This window comes from Eschrichtius robustus, chromosome 2, assembly GCF_028021215.1.
Source record: "Eschrichtius robustus isolate mEscRob2 chromosome 2, mEscRob2.pri, whole genome shotgun sequence".
In the NCBI taxonomy this organism is placed as follows: Eukaryota; Metazoa; Chordata; class Mammalia; order Artiodactyla; family Eschrichtiidae; genus Eschrichtius; species Eschrichtius robustus.
In genome coordinates this window covers 171,315,585-171,338,690 of record NC_090825.1, presented here as the reverse complement: position 1 = coordinate 171,338,690, position 23,106 = coordinate 171,315,585, and the positions used below count along the sequence as shown (strand labels likewise).

The 23,106-nt window shown below is 47.0% G+C and overlaps 1 protein-coding gene, 1 long non-coding RNA gene and 1 other non-coding gene across 5 annotated transcripts; 1 reads left to right on the top strand and 2 right to left on the bottom strand.

Moving 5' to 3' along the window:
* Positions 1-27: 27 nt before the first annotated feature.
* LOC137760043 (uncharacterized) lies at positions 28-10,484 on the top strand. Of its 2 annotated transcripts, none has more exons than XR_011073228.1 (4): positions 28-477; positions 980-1,133; positions 1,862-2,092; positions 9,815-10,484. It is a non-coding gene; the product is annotated as an uncharacterized lncRNA (long non-coding RNA). The 2 variants fall into 2 exon arrangements; XR_011073229.1 differs by lacking the exon at positions 9,815-10,484 and adding an exon at positions 7,484-7,678.
* Positions 438-19,698, bottom strand: ECSIT (ECSIT signaling integrator). 2 transcript variants are annotated; one of them, XM_068536925.1, is made up of 8 exons: positions 19,615-19,698; positions 14,141-14,259; positions 9,793-10,210; positions 9,354-9,577; positions 1,870-1,927; positions 1,593-1,741; positions 1,305-1,410; positions 438-783 (listed from the first exon to the last, which is right to left on the bottom strand). In XM_068536925.1, the coding sequence occupies exons 2-8, from the start codon at positions 14,234-14,236 to the stop codon at positions 533-535; spliced, it is 1,302 nt and encodes a 433-aa protein (XP_068393026.1). In that variant the 5' UTR covers positions 14,237-14,259; positions 19,615-19,698; the 3' UTR covers positions 438-532. The 2 variants fall into 2 exon arrangements, with proteins under 2 accessions (XP_068393026.1, XP_068393028.1); XM_068536927.1 differs by lacking the exons at positions 9,354-9,577; positions 9,793-10,210.
* TRNAG-CCC (transfer RNA glycine (anticodon CCC)) lies at positions 12,855-12,927 on the bottom strand. Its single transcript has one exon. It is a non-coding gene; the product is annotated as a tRNA-Gly (tRNA).
* Positions 19,699-23,106: the final 3,408 nt, after the last annotated feature.

Here is a 23,106-nt window from a genome sequence, read left to right as displayed (position 1 = left end):
GCGCGCATGTTCCGCGCCGACGGGAAATTTCTCATGGACTCTCGCTGCCTCGCGGCGCCAAAAGAAGCTCGAGAGCGGAAGCTGCGCATGCGCGCAATAAGCGCCAGCAACAACCCACTCTCCCCTTACTCCCTTCTCTGTTAAACTTTCTGAGTAGGCAGAGACGGAAGGGGTAGCTGAAGGTTTGAGGCTGATCCGGGAAGAAAGAGCCAGGAGAGCCCGTAGACCCTGGGGTGATGGGGGCTTCTTCCTCCGCACCTTTATCCTGAATGCATTGTGGGGATGACAAGGGAAGGGTGGGAGCTGTCTAGGAAAGGCAGACGGAAGGCCTGCGGCTCGACCCGTCAGTTCTGGATGATGTCTCCATCACTTGAAAAGACGTGACACCAGGCGTTAAAGGGGCAGGGACGCTACACTGCCAGAGAGGAGGCAAGACAGCCCCAAGCCGGAAAACTTTTATTTGCTGTACACTAAAAGGTCATCTCATGCTTTCACACCAGTCCACAGCCTGTGCTCCTGTGACTGCTCAGGCTCAGCTCTGGCTCTGCTGCTGTCGCTGCTGATTGTTTTCCTCTTCTTCCTGGCCCTCGGGTGGGGTCAGGGGTGGCTCCTCCAGCCCTGAGGAGGATGCCAGCAGCTCCCGGGAGGACCCTGACAAGCGGAAGACCACCGGGATGCGGTCCAGGGCTGGGTTGGTCTCCTGCAGGCCCTGGATCCACTTGGCCAGCGTGGCCTGGTCATGGGCACCCGCCATGCATATGGCGAAGACAGGGCCTTCCTCCACTGTCGGGAGAGACAGGCCCTCAGTTTGTGCAGTAGGGACTGGAGCAGCCCCCCCCCAAGCCCACACCCCTTCCAGGCCAAGGATGGGGGCTTTAAGCTCCCTTTTGCCTTTTGTGTGTGTCCAAGCCTTTGCACATGCTCTGCCTAGCCTGCCTGTCCCACGCTTCACCTAGGTGACACCTCCTGTTTCCACCAGGAAATCCTTCTGACTCCCACCTGAGGCTGAGTTGTGTGCTCCTCCGCTGGGACCGGGCCTGTCCTGGTCATGCCCAGTAGCCAGCACAGAGGTGCTCCATAAGTGTTTGAAGGAGGAAATGACTGAGGGCTGACAGGTCTGGAGCCCCTGAGTGGTGAGTTTCGTGCTTTCGTGGGGGGAGGTGGTGTTGGGGTGGTGTGTGTGTGTGTATAGAGGGTCTGTGTGTGTAACTGGACTAGGTCTCGGCCTGGGCCCCATCCCTCGACTCCAGAGGTGGCACCCCATCCCGTGCAGTGTTCAGAATCCTACCCATCCCAGTTTTTACCTTCATCGATGTTAAACTCGTAGTCATCCCAGCTGCTCCTCCCGTAGGCCAGGTCTAGCTGCATTGGGTAGTAGAGGTTCCACTCCTCTGGAATCTCCTCCACTTCCTAACCCGGGGGGCGGGGGGGGGGGGAGGGGAGGTGCAGGCAGAGTCAGAGGCCCAGGATGTTGCAGCCACCTGCCGCCTCTCCCCCGGCCCCTGCCCTCCCATCCCCCCACCCCCCTCCCCACCTTTGAGCCAACTCACTCTTACCACCCCCACCCCCCGACTCCCGCTTTGGGCCCTCACCCTTTCCTCAGGAGGCAGCAAGTCAGCTCTGAGGATGTGGTAATAGACGCATTTGTCTCGAAGCCACAGGGAGAAGGGACCCTCAACGAAGATCGGGCGGGCTGGGTCGTGGTGGGCCAGGGCGGCCTGCTGATCAGGACTCTGGATTCCTGGTGTGGAGACACACATTCCCGGGGCGTCCTGGCTGAGAAGCTGTGCCCAGAGGCCCAGGGAGCCCACCCATCAGGCCTGCTGAGAACCCGGCACTCGCTCCCTCCCTCCCTCCGCAGGACCTTACCTATGATGTGGGGCTCCGTGGGATCCGTGGCATCTGTGGAGTCTTTGGACAAAGGCATCTGCAAGGAAAGTCGGAGTGGAAGCTTGCGGCCCCCACAGCCCCTACGGAGGAGCCCGGGAGAGAGAAATGGGGATTCCAGTGAATTCAGGGCCCCTCTTGGGTCTGTCTACTGGGCCTCCCACAATCACTCGAGCCCACCGCCTTCTTGCTTCTATCTAACTGGGTAAGAGCCACTGACCCTGGAGATACTCACATGGAGGGAACCCTGGAGCTGGCCCACCTGCGTTAAAATCCCGGCTCTGCCACTGTCTGCATGACCTTGGCTAAGTCACTGTATGCCTCAGTTTCCCCAATTCAAAATGGGGGCAATAACAGCACTTAGTTGAGATGGTTCTAAAATGCCGAGAACGATGCCTGGCACGTGCTAAGTGCTCAGTGCATGTGAAATTTTAAAAAGGAAAAGAATTTCATGCAAACAGAATATGCCAGGAAGGAGACACAAGAAGCAAGTCACAGCGTTTGCCTCTGTGGAGGGCAGGGAGGGAAAGAATAGCCTTTTGTAGCTTTCTAATTTTACACTCTGAAATGTGATTTTAAAAACTAAATGAGGGACTTCCCTGGCGGTCCAGTGGTTAAGACTTCGCCTTCCAGTGCAGGGGGTGTGGGTCGATCCCTGGTTGGGGAGCTAAGATCCCACATGCCTTGCGGCCAAAGAATCAAAACATAAAACAGAAGCAGTATTGTAACAAATTTAATAAAGGTTAAAAAAAAAATTGGTATACATCAAAAAAAAAAGTCTTTAAAAAAAAAAACAAAAAACGAAATGAGGGAATTCCCTGGTGGTCCAGTGGTTAGGACTCGACATTTTCACTGCAGTGGCCCAGATTCAATCCCTGGTCGGGGAACCAAGATCCTGCAAGCCAAGCAGCGTAGCCAAAAAACAAAAACCAAAACTAAATGAAATTCATTTGTGAAAAAATGCACATACTCTGACTGAAATACCCGTGAGTGGACAACTGTTGGCACACATATCCTCCACCCTTTCAGGTTAAAAAGAATGGACTCCTTTGGGACTTCCCTGGCGGTCCAGTGGTTCAGACTTCGCCTTCCAATGCAGGGGGTACGGGTTCGATCCCTGGTCGGGGAACTAAAATCCCACATGCCTTGTGGCCAAAAAACCGAAACATAAAACAAAAGCGATACTGTAAGAAATTCAATAAAGACTTTAAAAATGGTCCACAGCAAAAAAAAAAAAAAAAAAAAAATCCAAAAATACTTAATTAAAAACAAAAAAAAGGGGGCTCCCAGCCATATTATTAAGTGAGAACAGCAAAAGGCGAGGCGCAGAATATGTGTATGTATAATGTGCTGCCACTGGAGAAACATCTTTAAAAGTGTAGGTTTTTCTCCTGGGCCCTTTTACTGGACAATATATTTATACCGATTTTTCATTTCAAATTTAACACTATGGATTTTTTTTTTTAACATCTCGATTGTATATCTTTTTCTCTCACACTCAAAATCTTGGTTCCTGTTACAAGTAATACACATGCTTATTTGACTTATCCATCAATATACATAAATGATTCTGATATTACAGCTGACCATAACGCTAGGGGATTAAGTTCAGGATTCTCAGAATGCAGGCCACTAAGGATGTCAGACAACAGTGACTTAGAATTTTTTTCTCTCACTGGTTATGCTGTCAATTGGATATTTAGCCACATATGTTTGTTTTCAACTTTGGTGGGTTCTTTCCCCTCTTTTTTTTTTTTTTATCTCTCCATCTGTTGGTATCATCTTTAATTTCTTTCATCAGTGTCTTATAGTTTTCTGCATACAGGTCTTTTGTCTCCCTAGGTAGGTTTATTCCTAGGTATTTTATTCTTTTTGTTGCAATGGTAAATGGGAGTGTTTCCATAATTTCTCTTTCAGATTTTTCATCATTAGTGTATAGGAATGCAAGAGATTTCTGTGCATTAATTTTGTATCCTGCAACTTTACCATATTCATTAATTAGCTCTAGCAGTTTTCTGGTGGCAGTTTTAGGATTCTCTATGTATAGTATCATGTCATCTGCAAACAGTGACAGTTTTACTTCTTCTTTTCCAATTTGTATTCCTTTTCTTTTTCTTCTCTGATTGCCGTGGCTAGGACTTCCAGAACTATGTTGAATAATAGTGGTGAGAGTGGACATCCTTGTCTCGTTCCTGATCTTAGAGGAAATGCTTTCAGTTTTTCACCATTGAGAATGATGTTTGCTGTGGGTTTGTCATATATGGCCTTTATTATGTTGAGGTAGGTTCCCTCTATGCCCACTTTCTGGAGAGTTTTTATCAGAAATGGGTGTTGAATTTTGTCAAAAGCTTTTTCTGCATCTATTGAGATGATCATATGGTTTTTATTCTTGAATTTGTTAATATGGTGTATCACATTGATTGATTTGCGTATATTGAAGAATCCTTGCATCCCTGGGATAAATCCCACTTGATCGTGGTGTATGATCCTTTTAATGTGTTGTTGGATTCTGTTTGCTAGTATTTTGTTGAGGATTTTTGCATCTATATTCATCAGTGATATTGGTCTGTAATTTTCTTTTTTTGTAGTGTCTTTGTCTGGTTTTGGTATCAGGGTGATGGTGGCCTCATAGAATGAGTTTGGGAGTGTTCCTTCCTCTGCAATTTTTTGGAAGAGTTTGAGAAGGATGGGTGTTAGCTCTTCTCTAAATGTTTGATAGAATTCACCTGTGAAGCCATCTGGTCCTGGACTTTTGTTTGTTGGAAGATTTTTAACCACAGTTTCAATTTCCTTACTTGTGATTGGTCTGTTCATATTTTCTGTTTCTTCCTGATTCAGTCTTGGAAGGTTATACCTTTCTAAGAATTTGTCCATTTCTTCCAGGTTGTCCATTTTATTGGCATAAAGTTGCTTGTAGTAGTCTCTTAGGATGCTTTGTATTTCTGCGGTGTCTGTTGTAACCTCTCCTTTTTCATTTCTGATTTTATTGATTTGAGTCCTCTCCCTCTTTTTCTTGATGAGTCTGGTTAATGGCTTATCAATTTTGTTTATCTTCTCAAAGAACCAACTTTTAGTTTTATTGATCTTTGCTATTGTTTTCTTTGTTTCTATTTCATTTATTTCTGCTCTGATCTTTATGATTTCTTTCCTTCTGCTAACTTTGGGTTTTGTTTGTTCTTCTTTCTCTAGTTTCTTTAGGTGTAAGGTTAGATTGTTTACTTGAGATTTTTCTTGTTTCTTTAGGTAGGCTTGTATAGCTATAAACTTCCCTCTTAGAACCGCTTTTGCTGCATCCCATAGGTTTTGGGTCGTCGTGTTTTCATTGTCATTTGTCTCTAGGTATTTTTTTATTTCCTCTTTGATTTCTTCAGTGATCTCTTGGTTATTTAGTAACGTATTGTTTAGCCTCCATGTGTTTGTCTTTTTTACGTTTTTTTCCCTGTAATTCATTTCTAATCTCATAGCGTTGTGGTCAGAAAAGATGCTTGATATGATTTCAATTTTCTTAAATTTACTGAGGCTTGATTTGTGACCCAAGATGTGATCTATCCTGGAGAATGTTCCGTGCGCACTTGAGAAGAACGTGTAATCTGCTGTTTTTGGATGGAATGTCCTATATATATCAATTAAATCTATCTGGTCTATTGTGTCATTTAAAGCTTCTGTTTCCTTATTTATTTTCATTTTGGATGATCTGTCCATTGGTGTAAGTGAAGTGTTAAAGTCCCCCACTATTATTGTGTTACTGTCGATTTCCTCTTTTATAGCTGTTAGCAGTTGCCTTATGTATTGAGGTGCTCCTATGTTGGGTGCATATATATTTATAATTGTTATATCTTCTTCTTGGATTGATCCCTGGATCATTATGTAGTGTCCTTCCTTGTCTCTTGTAACATTCTTTATTTTAAAGTCTATTTTATCTGATATGAGTATAGCTACTCCAGCTTTCTTTTGATTTCCATTTGCATGGAATATCTTTTTCCATCCCCTCACTTTCAGTCTGTATGTGTCCCTAGGTCTAAAGTGGGTCTCTTGTAGACAGCATATATATTGGTCTTGTTTTTGTATCCATTCAGCCAGTCTATGTCTTTTGGTTGGGGCATTTAATCCATTCACGTTTAAGGTAATTATCGATATGTATGTTCCTATGACCATTTTCTTAATTGTTTTGGGTTTGTTTTTGTAGGTCCTTTTCTTCTCTTGTGTTTCCCACTTAGAGAAGTTCCTTTAGCATTTGTTGTAGAGCTGGTTTGGTGGTGCTGAATTCTCTTAGCTTTTGCTTGTCTGTAAAGCTTTTGATTTCTCCATCAAATCTAAATGAGATCCTTGCCGGGTAGAGTAATCTTGGTTGTAGGTTCTTCCCGTTCATCACTTTAAGTATATCATGCCACTCCCTTCTGGCTTGCAGAGTTTCTGCTGAGAAATCAGCTGTTAACCTTATGGGAGTTCCTTTGTATGTTATTTGTCATTTTTCCCTTGCTGCTTTCAATAATTTTTCTTTGTCTTTAATTTTTGCCACTTTGATTACTATGTGTCTCGGCGTGTTTCTCCTTGGGTTTATTCTGTATGGGACTCTCTGCGCTTCCTGGACTTGGGTGGCTATTTCCTTTCCCATGTTAGCGAAGTTTTCGACTATAATCTCTTCAAATATTTTCTCTGGTCCTTCCTCTCTCTCTTCTCCTTCTGGGACCCCTATAATGCGAATGTTGTTGCGTTTAATGTTGTCCCAGAGGTCTCTTAGGCTGTCTTCATTTCTTTTCATTCTTTTTTCTTTAGTCTGTTCCGCAGCAGTGAATTCTACCATTCTGTCTTCCAGGTCACTTATCCGTTCTTCTGCCTCAGTTATTCTGCTATTGATTCCTTCTAGTGTAGTTTTCATTTCAGTTATTGTATTGGTCATCTCTGTTTGTTTGTTCTTTAATTCTTCTAGGTCTTTGTTAATCATTTCTTGCATCTTCTCAATCTTTGCCTCCATTCTTATTCCGAGGTCCTGGATCATCTTCACTATCATTATTCTGAATTCTTTTTCTGGAAGGTTGCCTATCTCCACTTCATTTAGTTGTTTTTCTGGGGTTTTTTCTTGTTCCTTCATCTGGTACATAGCCCTCTGCCTTTTCATCTTCTCTATCTTTCTGTAACTGTGGTTTTTGGTCCACAGGCTGCAGGATTGTAGTTTTTCTTGCTTCTGTTGTCTGCCCTCTGGTGGTTGAGGCTCCCCTCTTTTTTGATTATATATATTTTTGATAGTCTAAACACATTTCCATAGGTTAGAAGCCAACCCATATTAAATAGGTGTCTCCCTCCCATTCCTTTTCTCTCTACCCCCATCTCCTCTGCCCGCCCAGAGACGACCATTTTTACCCATATCTGACTTATCTTTGCATTACTTATTTTTTTAATTTTTTTATTTTTTGGGCACGCCGCGTGGTTTGCGTGATCTTAGTTCCCTGACCAGGGATTGAACCCGGGCCCTTGTCAGTGAGAGCTCTGAGTCCTAACCACTGGACCGCCAGGGAATTCCCTGCATTATTTATTCTTGTGAAAATAAACAAATAGCTATATGCCTTTTTATTTCTCCTCCCTTCTCACACTTTAGGTGGCTTACTGCACCACTGTGCATGCCTCACCCTTTCACTTTTTTCACCAGTCTTTGACTAAGGTGCCACAGTGGACATGGACAAGTCCCTCTTGATGGATACCTGGATTGTTCCCATTCTAAATCTAGGTGGTGTCAAACAAGGTCCTACTGTATAGCACAGGGAACTATATTCAAGATCTTGTAATAAAGTATAATGCAAAAGAATCTGAAAAAATATATATGTATACATATATATATATAATTGAATCACTTTGCTGTACACCAGAAACTAACACAACATTGTGAATCAACTATACTTCAATAAAGAAAAAGTTTTTAAAAAAACCTAGGTGGTGCAGGTGATCATTTTACCATGTTTTCAACCCTTCTGTATGCACTTTTAATAATGAAACGGGGGGGGGGGAAGGGATATTTAAATACAAAGGATATATATGCAAAAAAAAAAAGTATACATCTGCATGCAAATGCATAGATCTCTTGGGAAGGAGACATGGAAGTGGTCACCTCTGGGGAAGTAGCCTGGGGGCTAAAGGGTCAGGGTAGGAGAGGGGAACTCTTCACTGTGTGTTCTTGTGTACCGTTTGGCTTTTTTTTTTTTTTCTTTCCACTGCGCCACGTGGGCTTGCAGGATCTTAGTTCCCCGACCAGGGATCGAAACCGTGCAGTTCCCTGTTTGGCTTTTTAATGCATTACTTTTTTTTGGTTGGGGGCGGCCTGCCGCCCGGCTTGTGAAACCTTAGTTCCCTGGCCAGGGATGGAAACCAGGTCCTCAGTAGTGAAAGCGCAGAGTCCTAACCACTGGACCACCAGGGAATTCCTTTTAATGCATTACTTTAAAAAACGAAGAAATGAGTTAAAAACTGCACTTCCTCTGCAGTATGTTCTCTCACTGGGACACCACATCACCACTCTCCTAGCCCCTCTGTCCTCTTTGCCTTGCCCCCAATCCAACACCATCCACACGGCCGCCAGGGGGCGCTTCAAAAGCACAAATCCTTCCAGAAACTTGACTTGCACCCCAACCCTCCTCTTCTTAAAACCTCCCCGTGGCCCTCTCATCACTAACCCGTTGTCCTATATGCGTCTCCTCTCTCATCCCAACTCCCTGCTCCGGCCAAAGGAAGCCCTTTCAGCATCTCCAGCCACTCCCAGCTGCCCTCGAGCCCTGGCCTATGCTGCTCCCTCTGCCTGGAATGCTCTCCTCACCTCTTCTGTTCTGCCTGTGCCCAGCTCACCCTCATCTCCTCCAGGAAGCCTTCCCTGCTCCCTTGTGGGCTCCCACGGCCCCCAGGGCTTCTCCATCTCCAAACCAGCAGTTCTGAGGGTCTGCCTCCAGGACCAGACGACAAGTGCTGTGAGGGGCTCTCTTCTGGTCCCCCGTGTGGCCTGGCATGAGTGGGACCCCCAGGATATGGGGAATATTTCATTTAGTCATTCGACAAACAGCTGTGGAACGTCTGCTTTGTGCCAGAACCTGTGCTGGGCCTTGGGAGACACAGGGGAAACTGAGTTACGGGGAACCAGGCTCAGCCAGGGTAGTCAGGAAATGGGTCCTGACGAAAGGTCGGTGGAACTCAGACCTGAAGGAAGTGAAGTCCCGGAGGAAGGGTGTTCCTGGCAGAGGGAACAGCAAGCACAAAGGCCTCAGGAGGGAGCTGCCACAGACTGCTCAAGGAACAGAAAGCCATGCCCGGAATACAGTGAATGTGGGGAGAGGGGCCAAGGTCAGAGGTCAAGCTGTGCCAAGGGCCCTGGACTCTAGCGGAGGCTCTGCCAGCGAATCACGGCCTGTCTCACCACAATCACTTGGGGTTACTGAAGGGGGCCCTGCCCCAGAGGCGGCCGAGGATGTGGACGGGGAGGATACCTGATAGACGGTGACCCTGGCGCTGAGGTCGGGCTCCATGTGCCGCAGGGCCAAACTGGCCAGGTCCACTGGGTCCTGGGGCAGGTCCCGGGGCATGGGGAAGGGGTCGATATTCTTGAAGCGGGTGAACCACAGCTTCATGCGCACGAACTTGAGCATGGGGTGGCTTTTGCGTCCAAATATCTGAATGAGCAGGAACTCTGTCTCCTTGTTGGGCATCACCCCTGTGCCAGGCAGATGAAGGCTGAGCCTCAGGGAGGGAGCAGACGAGGGAAGGGATGACGGGAGAGAGAGATGAGAAGGAGATGGGGGTGGGCGGGCAGAGGAGGAAGCCAGACAGAGACAGGAGAGGAGTCAGAGCCAAGGAGCCACGGAGGGCCCCGGGACCCTGGAGAGGGAGGTGGCCCCGCCCCCGCCTGAGCTGGCCTGCTGGCCTCACCGTGGTTCTCCATCTGCTCCAGGACAGCGATCCCGCACTCCTGCTGCCGTGGGTAGTGGAGGAAGATGCTGTGGAAGATGTTGCGAGGCCGGAAGACCTCCTTGGGGAAGATGTCGAGCAGCAGGTTGTAGACGGCCAGGTCCCGCTCGACGCCGTACTCCCGCATCTTGCGCAGGGCCAGGTAGATGAAGTCAACGTGGCCCCGCTTGTGCACGTTGTACTGCGTAAAGTTCTGCACCGCCTGCACGAAGCTTGCCTTGTCCCGCACCCCATCTGGCGCCTGCCTAAACAGCTCCACGTGGGGTGCCAGGGCCTTGACCGGCCCCCTCGGGGGTCCGGGTGGGCGTGGGACCAGCGACGAATCAGGGTTGTGGGCGGCTGTGCTGCAGTGGAGGCCCCGCGGGGCCTGGGGCGGCCCCTGCGGATAGAGAACCACTGCTGGAATGTGGGTCTCCCAGTGCCCCTGGGGGACTGCCGTGCTGGGTCTCTGCTGGGAAAGGTGCCAGCAGGCATCCCTAAGGGCCTCTGAAGAAGTGTGGTGCGCTGGCTACAGACCCATGATCAGGCACCATCACAAAGTGTGAGAGAGCAATGGTAACGCCCCGACGGACGCAATGTCCACCACGATGACAAACGCACACCCTCTGACGCAGCAATCCTGCATCTGGTATTTAAATCGGATAGCTCTAAAAGCAACTGCACCAAATGACTTTTGTGCGTCTGCTGCGTCAGTGGAAATGGCGCATATATGCATCGGCAAGGAAATAATTTAGCAAATGGCCAAGAACCTGGAAAAGGAGCACCTACCGCTGTAAGGCACACTGAGGAGGTCTTGTGTGACCTGGAGTGAGCTCCAAGGTATATCATTAAATGAAAAAAAAGCAAGGTGTGAAACGGTGTGTACAGTAGCTTCCCATTTGTGTAAAAAAAAAAAGAAAACAACAACAGCTTATACATAGTTGGTCCTCATTATTTGCGAATTCCATGTTTGCAAATTTGCCTACTTGCTAAAATTCATTTATGCTCCCAAAGCCAATACTCTTGGCACTTTCTGGCCATTTGCAGACACGTGCAGGGGGCTGGAAAGTTGAGTTGCCCAGCGCCTATATTCCCAGCTGAGATGGAACAAGGCAATGCTCGCCCTTCTTGTATTGGCTCCCATGCTGTCAACAAGTGTCCTTTTATTTTATATTATTTTTTTAAATTTTTTGGCCGTGCTGCATGTCTTGCAGGAACTAGTTCCCCAACCAGGGATCGAACCTGGGTTCCCGGCAGTGAAAGCACGGAGTCCTAACCGCTCGACCACCAGGGAATTCCCAACAAGTGTCCTTTTAGAGGTTTATTTATTATTATTTTAAAAAATTTATTTATTTTATTTTTGGCTGTGTTGGGTCTTCGTTGCTGTGCGCGGGCTTTCTCTAGTTGTGGTGAGCGGGGGCTACTCTTCGTTGAGGTGCGCGGGCTTCTCATTGCGGTGGCTTCTCTTGTTGCAGAGCACAGGCTCTAGGCATGCGGGCTTCAGTAGTTGTGGCTCACGGGCTCTAGAGTGCAGGCTCAGTAGTTGTGGCACACGGGCTCAGTAGTTGTGGCTTGCGGGCTCTAGAGCGCAGGCCCAGTAGTTGTGGTGCATGGGCTTAGCTGCTGCGTGGCATGTGGGATCTTCCCAGACCAGGGCTCAAACCCGTGTCCCCTGCATTGGCAGGTGGATTCTCAACCACTGAGCCACCAGGAAAGTTCCTAGAGGTTTATTTAGTGCATGTTTTCTGCATCTTTTTTGTTGATTTGTGGTTGAAAAGGACTCCTAAGCCTGCCTAGTGTTCCTACGTGCAAGAAGGCCCTGCTGTTCCTTAGAGAAGATACATGTGATAGGTAAGCTCAGGCATGAGTTATAGTGCTGTTGGCCGTGAGTTCAATGTTAATGAATCAAAAACCTATATTAAATAGGATGTCTTTAAACAGAAACACACATACAACAAGGTTATGATTGATTGGTTGATGAAAATGTTATGACCTGAGGCTCACAGGAACCCTATCCCGTATCTCCCCTGGCAGCAATGGTTTGGTATTCGCTAATTCAGCATATGCAGTGACTTTCTAGAATGTTACTGTGAATAATGAGAATCGACTGTATGGATACATAGTTTTTGCTTTTGTGAAAAATATCTCTGGAAGGAAATACAATAAGCGGGAAACATCTTGCCTCTAGAGAAGGGAGCTAAGCAGTGGCCAGGCAAGAGAGAGAGAGATCCTTGTCACGGTACAGCCTCAGAACTTTTTGAATTTTGAACTATATTGTCTGCTGTAATTACCTATTTAAAAGATAGATTTTGAAAACTGAGTTGAGGGAATTCCCTTGCAGTTCAGTGGTTAGGACTCCATGCTTTCAGTGCTGAGGGCCTGGGTTCAATCCCTGGTCAGGGAACTAAGATCCCACAAGCCGCGTGGCATGGCCAAAAAAAAAAAAAAAAAAAATTGAGTTGAAAAAAGAAAATGCAGATTTTGGAGTCAGCAGGAGCCTCGGCTTGACTGTCCTCCACCCGGTGATACCCACATCCCACTACACTGCTCAGGCCTCTCTCCCCATCTATTATGATGGTACCTCCCTTGGGTCAAGGAGATCTTGTTCCCCAGATTGGGGAGTGCATGATGCTGGGAGCAGGTCAGATCCCTCTAGAACAGAAGTTGGCAAACTACAGTCTGTGGGGCAAATCCAATCAGCTGCCTGCCTTTGTCAGTAAAGTTTTATTGGAACACAGCCATATGCCTTCATTATGTCTGGTCTGGGGCTGCTTTGTGCTGCAGTGGCAGAGTTGAGTAGTTGTGACAGACACCACATGGCCTACAAAGCCAAAAGCATTTACTGTCTTACCCCTTACGAAAAAGTTTGCCAACCCCTCCTCTAGATGGTACCCTAATAGATTTATTTTCATTTAAATTGAATGTTTAAACTAGAATGGTTATACATAAGGCATCTTTTCAAATATATGGCTAATAAGAGCTAACATTTACAGAATATTCTTTTTTTTTTTTTTGGCTGGGCTGTGTGGCTTGAGGGATCTCAATTCCCCGACCAGGGATCGAACCTGGGCCCCCTGCAGTGGGAGCACAGAGTCCTAACCACTGGACCACCAGGGAAGTCCCTTACGGAATATTCTTATGTTCCAGGCATTGTTGAGCACTTTCTGAGAGTGAGGCTCATTTACTCTTTTCAACTGTCCATTGAAGGAGTGCCTCTTTGTGTACCCACTTTACAGATGAGGAAACTGAGGCCCTGGGAGATGAAACAAGATGCCTGGTGCCACACAGCAGCAAAGCAGCAGAGCTGAGATTGGAGCCCTCTGTTCTGCTGCACCCAATAGCCATCCCAATATCCTGCCTAGGTAAGGAGATGTTTTTTTAAAAAAAGGCATTCATTTAAAGTGAAAGTGTGGAACTTCCCTGGTGGCACAGTGGTTAAGAATCCGCCTGCCAATGCAGGGGACACGGGTTGAGCCCTGGTCCGGGAAGATCCCACATGCTGCAGAGCAACTAAGCCCGTGCGACACAACTACTGAGCCTGCACTCTAGAGCCCGCGAGCCACAACTACTGAGCCTGTGTGCCACAACTACTGAAGCCCCAGCTCCTAGAGCCCATGCTCTGCAACAAGAGCAGCCACTGCAATGAGAATCCTGCGCACTGCAACGAAGAGTAGCCCCCACTTGCTGCAAGTAGAGAAAGCCTGCGTGCAGCAACAAAGACCCAACGCAGCCAAAAATAAATAAATAAATAAATAAATAAATAAATAAATAAATTTACATTAAAAATAAATAAATAAAGTGAAAGTGTAGGCAACTAATACTACAGGTGGTATGTGCATAGGGCAGAAAGCAGAAAAGAAGCTCTAGAATGCTCCAAAGAAGGGGAGACACCACAAATGAGATAATGCAAATGAAATGCATAGCACAGGGCCTGGCCCAGAGGAAGTGCTCAGTAAGGGAGCTATTAATATTTTCACCATCATCACCATCCTTGTTATAATTTATGGACGTTGATCAGCCTGGTCACTTAGGGTAAGGGAACGAAATTCAATTCACATCTTTACAAGTGAATACAGGAGTCACCCAGAGTCACCACCCAAATCTACTTAGCTCAGACCTTCTTGATTTCAAATTCAAGCCCCTCACTCATGGGGGCACCAACACTTCTTAAAATGAGAAGAGACATTCAACTGGCCCTCAGAGCAGACAGGCCAGCCCAGACCCCACCCCCCCACCCCCACCCCCGCCACCCTGAGCTGGCTTCACTGGGAGGGCTTGTAAGCAAATCCCAGGCCTGCCTGCCTCTCTCCACCCCATGACTGGCAGTTACCTGAGAGAAGGGGGCTCCGGTGAGGGCGGTGCTGCAGATACCTCCCCAGCCCCGAGAGAGGCCCCGGGCCAGCAGGATGCCTTGGGCCCAGCTCATGCCTTTGCTTGTCGGACAACCACCTAGGAAGAGAGAAGAAAGAGCATCAGCCTGGTACCCCACCTGCTAAAGGCAATGAGAGCCCTCTCTTGGGCAGAGGTCACGTCCCAGACTGCACGGCTAACTCACCAGCTCCACTGGTCTCCTCATGCACAAGGTGAAGCAGAAGTGACTGTTACAATCAAGGGTCCCCGTTCTTCTGGGCCAAACCCTTCACTATCTTGAGAAATTTGCTCCTGCATTCGTCCCCCTCCCTACCAGATCATTCTGTTTTGTTTAACAGCTTTATTTGTGTACCATACAGTTGACCCTAAGTATAAAATTCAATGTGTTTTCAGTAGTTGACCCTTGAACAACACTGGTTTGAGCTGCATGGGTCCACTTACATGCTGATTTTTTTCAGTAAATATGTACTACAGTACTACATGATCTGTGGTTGGTTGAATCTAAGGATGTGGAACCGTGGATATGAGGGCGGACTATAAAGTTATATTTGGATTTTCAACTGTGAGGAGGGTCGGCACCCCTAACCCCTACATTGTTCGAGGGTCAACTGTATATTCACAGAATTGTGCAACCATCACTACATCTAATTTTAGAACAGTTTTGTCACCCACCCCCCCAAAAGAATACCTATACCCATTAGCAGTCCCTCTCATTTCCCCTCACCCTCAACCCTAGGCAATCCCTAATCTACTGTCTATAAATTTGCCTACTCTGGGAATTTCATATAAATGGAATCATATAATATGGGCTCTTTTGTGACTGCCTTCTTTCACTTAACATATTTTCAAGGTTTATCCACGTTGTAATATGTATCAGACTTCATTCCTTTTAATTGCCCCAAATTTTTCATTATATGGATTTAACCATATTTTATTTACCCATTCAATTGATGAACACTTGCAGTTCTTCCCACTTTTTGACTATATGACTATTGCTGCTATGAACACTTGTGTAGCTTTTGTGTGAACACGTTTCCACTTCTCTTGGGTATATACTTAGAAATCAAACTGCTGGGACATATAGTAACTCTATGTTTAATCATTTGAGAAACTGCCAAAGTGTTTTCCAAAGTGGCTGCACCACTTTACATCCCCACCAGCAATGTATAAAGTTCCAATTTCTCTGCATTCTTGCCAATACTTGCTGTTGTCTTTCTTTTTGATTACAGACATCCTAATGGGTGTGAAGTGGTATCTCATTGTGGTTCCGATTTGCATTTCCCTAAAAGTTAATGATGATGAGCATCTTTTCATGGGCTTATTGGCCATTGTGTATCTTCTTCAGAGAAATGTCTATTTAGATCCTTTGTCCATTTTAAAATTAGGTTATTTATCTTTTTATTATCGAGTTGTTTATATATCCTGGATACAAGAAGCTTATGATTTACAAATACTTTCTCCCATTCTTTGAATTGTCTTTCACTTTCTTGATGTTATCGTTTGCAGCACAAATGTTTAATTCCAACGAAATCCAATTTCTGTTTTACTTCTGTAGCTGTGCTTTTGATGTTTTATCTAAAAAAAACCATTGCCTGGCCCAAGGTCATGTCATGAAGATTTACTCCTATGTTTCTTCTAGAAGTTTTGTTTGTTTGTTTTGGCCACACCTAGTGGCTTGTGGGGATCTTAGTTCCCCCACCAGGTGTGGAATCCGTGCCCCCTGCAGTGGAAGCTCAAAGTCCTTATCACTGGATCGCCAGGGAATTCCCCTCTGATCCATTTTGAATTAATCTTTGTGAATGGTGTGAGGAAGGGGTTCATTTCATGTAGATATCCAGTTGTCCTAGTACTATTTGTTGAAGAGACTATTTTTTCTCCTTGTCACTCTTGTTGAAAATCAATTGACCGTAAATGTAAGGGTTTACTTTTGGGCTCTCAATTTAATTCTATTGATCTATAGGTTGAGCCTTATGCCAATACCACACTGTTGTGATTATTGTAGCTTTGTAGGTTCTGAAATTGGGAAGTGTTAAGTCCTCCTATTTTGTTCTTCTTTTACAATATTATTGTGATTATTGTAGCTTTGTAGGTTCTGAAATTGGGAAGTGTTAAGTCTTCCTATTTTGTTCTTCTTTTACAATATTATTTGGCTATTCTGGATACCTCACTATTACATATAAATTTTAGAATCAGCTGTCAATTTCTGGAGAAAATCCAGCTGGGATTCTGATAGGGATTGTGTTGAATCTGTAGAACAGTTTGGGAAATATTGGTATCTTAATAATATTGTCTTCTGATCCATGAACATGGGATACCTCTCCATTAATTTAGATCTTCTTTAATTTCTCTCAACGATGTTTTACAGTTTTCAGTGTAGAAGTCCTTTACTTCTTTTGTTAAATTTATTTGTAAGTATCTTATTCTTTATGAAGCTATTATATAATTTCATTTTCACATTGTTCATTGCTAGTGTACAGAAACACAATTTATTTTTATGTGTTGATCTTGTATCTTGCAACCCTGCTGAACTTGCATTAGTCCTAATAGTTTTTTTAAAAAATTGGATTCCCTGAGATTGTCTACATATAAGATCATGTCATCTGCAAACAGAGATAGTTTTACCTCTTCCTGTCTAATCTGGATGCCTTTTATTTCTTTTTTTTGCCCAAGTGTCCTTGCTGGACCTCCAGTACAGTGTTGAATAGAAGTGGCCAGGGTGCACATCCTTGTCTTGTTCCTGATCTTAGTGGGGAAAGCATCCAGTCTTTCATCATTAAATATGACGTCAGCTGTAGGTTTTTCCCAGATGACCTATCAGGTTGAGGAAATTCCTTTCCATTGCTAGATGCTGAGTATTTTTATCAGAAAGGACATCAGATTTTGTCAAATGCTTTTTTTTTTTTGCCTCTATCAAACTAATCATGTGTTTTTTGTCCTTTAGTCTATTAATATGCTGTATTACATTAACTGATTTTCAAATGTTAAACTCATATTGCATTCCTCGGATAAATTCCACTTGGTCATGGTGTATAATTCGTTTTATATGTTGCTAAAATTGGTTTGCTAGCATTTTGTTGAGGATTTTTGTATCCATGTTCATAAGAGATATTGGTCAGTAGTTTTCGTTTCTTGTCGTGTCTGTTTGGTTTAGTTTCAGGGTAATGCTGGCCTCATAAAATGAGTTGGGAAGTATCTGGATCACTCTTATCACCGTTTAAACTTTCTCTAGCATCTTCTTCTGCCTCTGCTCCACATCTCTGCTTCATTTATAGCACAGCTTCTCCCAAGAGGTGTCTACATGCTGTGTTCCCTCCTCACTCTCTCCAACTTGGCTGCTGCCCCAACCACTCCACTAACACCACTCCTGTAAAGACCCCTTGTGTCTTCTACATTTAACAAAGCCAGTGGTTATTTCTTTGGCTCATTTTGCTCAGTTTCTTAGAAGGGTTTGGCATAGGTGAGGTCCTCCTCCCACCTTGACACTCTTGATTTTCTTCCTAGCACCCACGTCTATTTCTCAACCATTCAGTAAGACCTGCTTCCTTCTCTAAAGTTTGAAATGTTTGCAAACTTGAGTTTGCAGATGAATCATCAAATATCTTGTTAAAATGCAGATTCTGATTCAGTGGGTCTGGGGTGGAAGCAAAGACCATACCTCTAACAAACTTCCAAGTGATGCTGATGCTGCTAGTCTGGAGACCACATTTTGAGTAATAAGGCTGCAAAGAGTCCCACATTCTGAATTTATATGTCTGCTACCCTAAGGCATCATTCAGTTTCCAAGAGAGATTCCTCTCCTCTCTGTATTCCTGTAGGCAGCTCTAATGGTTCTTAAACTTTGTTCATATTGGAATTATCTAGGGAGCTTTAAAAATCCCCTTGTCCAGGCCATACCCCAGATATACTGAATCAAAATATCTAGAGGCATGGCCCAGGTATCAGTATTTTAAAGGACTCCAATGACTCTAACATGCAGCTGAGATTAAGACTTTAATCTAAACCTTTGCTATTCAAAGTGTGTCCCAGGGACCAGCTGCATTGGTATTATCATCTGGGAGCTTATTAGAAATGCAAAATCTCAGCCCTAACCCAGACGTGCTGAATCAGAATCTGCATTTTAACAAAAGTCCAGGTTTCTCCTCTGTGTGTTAAAGTCTGAGAAATGATGATCTATGCCCTGAACTCCAGCCTCCATACCTAACTGCCACTTTGGTGTATTCCCCAGCCATCTCAAACTTACGTTGCTCCAAATTATATCCCTGCTTAAACTTGTTCCTCCTCATGCTAGCCAATGACATCACCATTCCTAGTCATTCAGACCACAAACCTGGGAATTCTGAGTTCACTGTGTCCCTCACTCTCCCATCCAATCCATCAGCTGCTCCTGTTGACTGCTTCCAAATCCACCTCATATGCATCTATTTCTCTCCATCTGCAGGCCACCACTCCAGTCCATGACCTCTTTCCACCTACCCAGCCTCACACTTCTTTCCTTACCTGCCTCCACTCAGTTCTCCCCCCCAGGTCAGAGGGAGCTTTTTAAATGTAAACTAAGTTCAGTGTTCTCTGCCTAAAATCACTAATGATATATCACACAAGATAAAATCAGACAGGGTCCGCCCCTCCAAACTCAACTCTTAGTACTGGCAGCTCCAGCTACACCGTTTCTTAAGCTGACTTTATTCTAGTCTCAGAGCCTTTGAACTTGCTTCTCCTTCTGTAAATTTCTCGCCCCCCCCCCGCCGCCCCCATCAGTCCAGAGCTGTCTCTAGTCATTCAGGTCTATAGTCAAATAAGAAGCCTTCCCTGACCACCGCCCCACTCCCAATCTAAAGTCCCATCACCCTGATGAATGCATTTTTAGCAATTATTAGCATCTGAAATCATATGTTTCATTTACTTCTGATTTGTTCAATGTCTGGCTTCCCAGGGAGCTCGGGGATTTTTGTGTGCCTTATTGCTGCGTCTCCAGGACCTGGGACAGAGCCTGGTATATGGTAGGTACCCAGCAAGTATCAGTTGAATGGGAAGAGCTAAATTTCTACAAAATTTCTAAAAATCTGAACCCCTAGGCAGGGTGTACCTACAGCAGCTCTGAGGCTGGCTGCCAGGAATTTGAGTCCTTTCGGAGAAAGGGACAGACGCGGGATCGAATTCCAGCCTAGCTGCTGACTTGCGGCGTGACCTTGGGAGAGGGCTTTAACCTCTCTGAGCCTCAGCTGTCTCATCTGCAAAATTAGAGATTAGGGATGTGGGGAGGCGAGTACAGAGAGGGCGGCTTTTTCCGGCACATCCCCGCCCCGTACCCGGAAAGGTCACGGTGCCCTGGCCCTGCAGCCGCGGTCCTCCGGGGCCGCTCTTCCGCACTGCCAGCACAGAACGGGCCGCCCCGGGGCCCAAATGTTCGCGCTTGCCTCCCCACGCGCGACCTACCTACTCACGCGGCTGGCCGCAGAATCCCGGCCGGTTCTACCTTGCCGCTGGGCGCCGCCATGTTGCACTATCCGGGTCACGGGCCGCCAAGGAGACAGCAAATCAAGAACACCGGTTTGGAGAGGTCCCGCCCCCAAGAGAGGAGCACCAATAGGAAGGCGGAAAGGCTATGGTCCCGCCTCGTAATGTGCCAGGCCCCGCCCTCAATGAGGCAAGCGGCGCCTCCTACCTAGGAATTAAGGAGTTTTGGTCCGGGAAGGAGTGACTGCCCCATTCCCGGGCTGGGAGGCTGGACTTGGGGGGTGGGGGGTGGGGGGGCCTGTGAATCAAACTGGCAGCCCCAGTTTTCCCACCTGAAATGTGGGAATGAAATATTAAAGGTGGAAGTGATGTGGATTCCTTCATTTGTTCAAGAAACATTTGAGCCAGGCGCTGAGGATTGGACACTAACATTAGGGAAGGTGGCAGGCTCTGCTAATCTAGCTTCATGGGTCTGGGCTAGTGCTTAACCCATTTGTGCATCGATTGTCTCAACCCTGAAATGGGCCAATTATAATAACCTCATGGGTTTTCTTGTTTTTTGTTTTTGAGATTTAATTGAGTTTATGCAGAACAGCCATATAAGTGTATGCTGGGGATTTTTTGTTTGTATCTTTGTTTTTTTGTTTTGGCCTTACCACACGGCTTGTGGTATCTTAGTTCCACACGCCCCCCCCCCCCCGCCGCCCCCCCCGGGATGGAACCTGTGCACCCTGCAGTGGAAGCGAGGAATCCTAACCACTGGACCGCCAGGGAATTCCCTATGCTATTGTTAGTATGGGGGACTCACCCTAACACCTCCCTCCACCTCCCTCACTGGAAGGGCATGGAGGCTGGTTTGACACCTTGGGCCACCCTCATGGAGAGGTGAGGGTCCTGTAGTGTTGTGTGCATATTCATGATTTTGTGTGTGTGACTGTGATGTTGGGGTGATAGAGTGTGGAGGTTTTCATGTGTCTTTGTAGTGTCTCAGAACTCAAGCAAAGGTGTGTAGGTTTGTGTGTGTCAGTGTGAGCCAGGCCAGTTGGGACATTGGTGTGTGGGTGTCTTTGTGTGTTCACGTGACATTAGCTGCATGTGCATCTGTGATTGTACCAGCTTCTGGGCGTCTGTGTGTGTGTAAGGCTGTGGAATTTGTCCCACAATTCTGAGGGCTGGGAGTAGGTGTGTCACATTTCTTTGATGTTCCATGCAATAAGGCAAGTGTGATTGCATGTCTGAACACCAGTGGGTTGATGACTGTGTTTGTGACACCTCATGTGTTCCCAACTTGTGGATAAATGATTGTGTCCCACTGTGAAAATGCATGTGACTGTTACACCCCATATCGGTCTGCGCGTGATTGTGTCTACCAGTGTGTGTCTGTGACTGTATGAATCTCTGACTTCATGTGTACATGGCTGTGCTCATGGCACCCTGTGTGTCTCTGACTGTGTGTGACTCTGTGTCCCAGCAATGGTATAAAGGTCTGACCATGCCAAGTCGGGGGATGGTCTCTGACGTTGTGGGACTCCATTGTGTAGTTGTGTCCAACCATTGGTATGTGTTTGTAACACTGTGTGTCTCTGACTTGTATGGGTGACTTGTATGGGTGGCCCCCACCATCGATGTGTCAGTGACAGTATATGACACTGTGTGTGTCTGTGACTGTGCCTCAATATTGGTCGATTATGACTGTGTTGATCTGTGTGTGTGACAATGGTGTGTCCCTATGCCTCTGTGTATGACTGTCTACCCAACCATAGTGGGGGCTGTCGCTGTATTTGTAGCTCCCCGAGTGCATCTGTGTGTGGCTGTGTGTCTGATTCCCAGGGTCTACTCACGCTGGTTGTACCCACGAGTGTGTGTGAGAGACGCAGTGTCTGGGTCCCCGGATTTTACTTCTCCTCCCCTGTGTGTGGCAGGACTGTGATCCCTGGATAATTCCCTTGCCTCAGGGTATGGCAACACTGGAGATGGTGCAGCTGGCATCTGCCCCGTTGGCTGTAGGAGCTGGGCCCCCGGGCAGAGGAGGTGCCCGAGGCGTGGACGTGGCCACAGCCACCGCTCAATAACCACCCCTACCCGTCTCTATGGCAGGCCCCCCCTCCACCCACCGTGGTTCAGCCTCCTGGCTTCGTCTTGCACCAAAGGAGCTCCTAGGCGCTCAGCCAGCGCGCGTTCAGCAGCCTCCCGCCAGCCTGGGAGCGCGTTTGGACTCACGCAAACTCCTCCAGTGGGACTCCAGATGGTGCGGGGGAGGGGCTTGAGGGGGCGGGGCCACGCGGAAGAGGGGCGGGGCCTAATTTGCCTTGCCCCCTCCCCAGATGTGTAGCCATCCTCCTCTCCCTGGCCATCAGTACCCTTTGCTGGTACAACCTGCTCTCTGTGGAGACAATTAACATCAACCTCACTCTGTAAGGGTCAGCTGGGCCCAAGTGGACATTCTCCACTTCACTCCACCCCTATTCTATGCTCCTGTAGGGGTGGGGAGTCGGCAACATGGAGAAAGGGGGTGGACGCTGCTGAGGATGTCCAGAGGAGGGAGAGATCCCTCCAGGAAGGTTCTCTGAGTGAGGCTGGCCCAGCTAAGGGGCCTCATGGGCCAGCCCACTCTCTGTCTCTACCTCAGCCCAGGCAGAGCCCAGACCTGGGCCTTGACCCCTCCATGCCAGACCCCCAGCTGCCCTGTCCAGAGATATCCAGAGTGGGGGTCCAGTGGTACCCCCATTCCTCCCATCCCATGGACTGTGGCTGATGACTCTGGTGACCTGGTCTGTGGTAGATGGGATCCAGCTGCGTGCGACTGGGGGTCACATTCCCTCAATCCCCTGCCCACTTCTGAACCCTGCTCCCTTCAGACCTGGTGGTGATTCTCCACAACAGGAATCGGTTGTTCCCGTGTTACCATGCAGTTTCTCTCTTTGGCTTCTCCTGCTTCTATAAAGACCCTTGGAGACACCACCTCTCCCATTACCCTGCCCGCATGCGTTGAACATCTCCTGTGGGCTTGGTTACCATAAGCTCCAAGAGGATAGGGAGATTTTGGTTGTTTGTTTGGTGCGGTGTCCCCAGCATTAGGGACGGGGCCTGGAACATGGGAAGTGCTTAATAGATGTTGGCTACAAAAATGAGTAAACGAATGGGTGAATGTTCCTGAAGCTCACCCGAACCTTTAAAGCCTGCAAACGGTCCCTTGTGACAGCCCCATGTGACTGCCTTCGGCATGCCCGACTAATTACCCTGCCACTGCCTTCGCCCCTCTTTCTCCAGCCCCGGGACAGGCTGCATTACCTTGTAGAATTCTATGCCCATCTGTGTCTTTCACAGCCTTTTGTCAATTTTGGGCACTTGAGTCTGGGGGGGCATGTGAGGGCCTTCCTGCTCCTCTCTTGCATTCACCTTCCTCTCCTTCACTCCTGACCCCTCCCCCCCTTCTCCTGTCCACAGCTGGTTCCTGAGTATGGTGAGCTG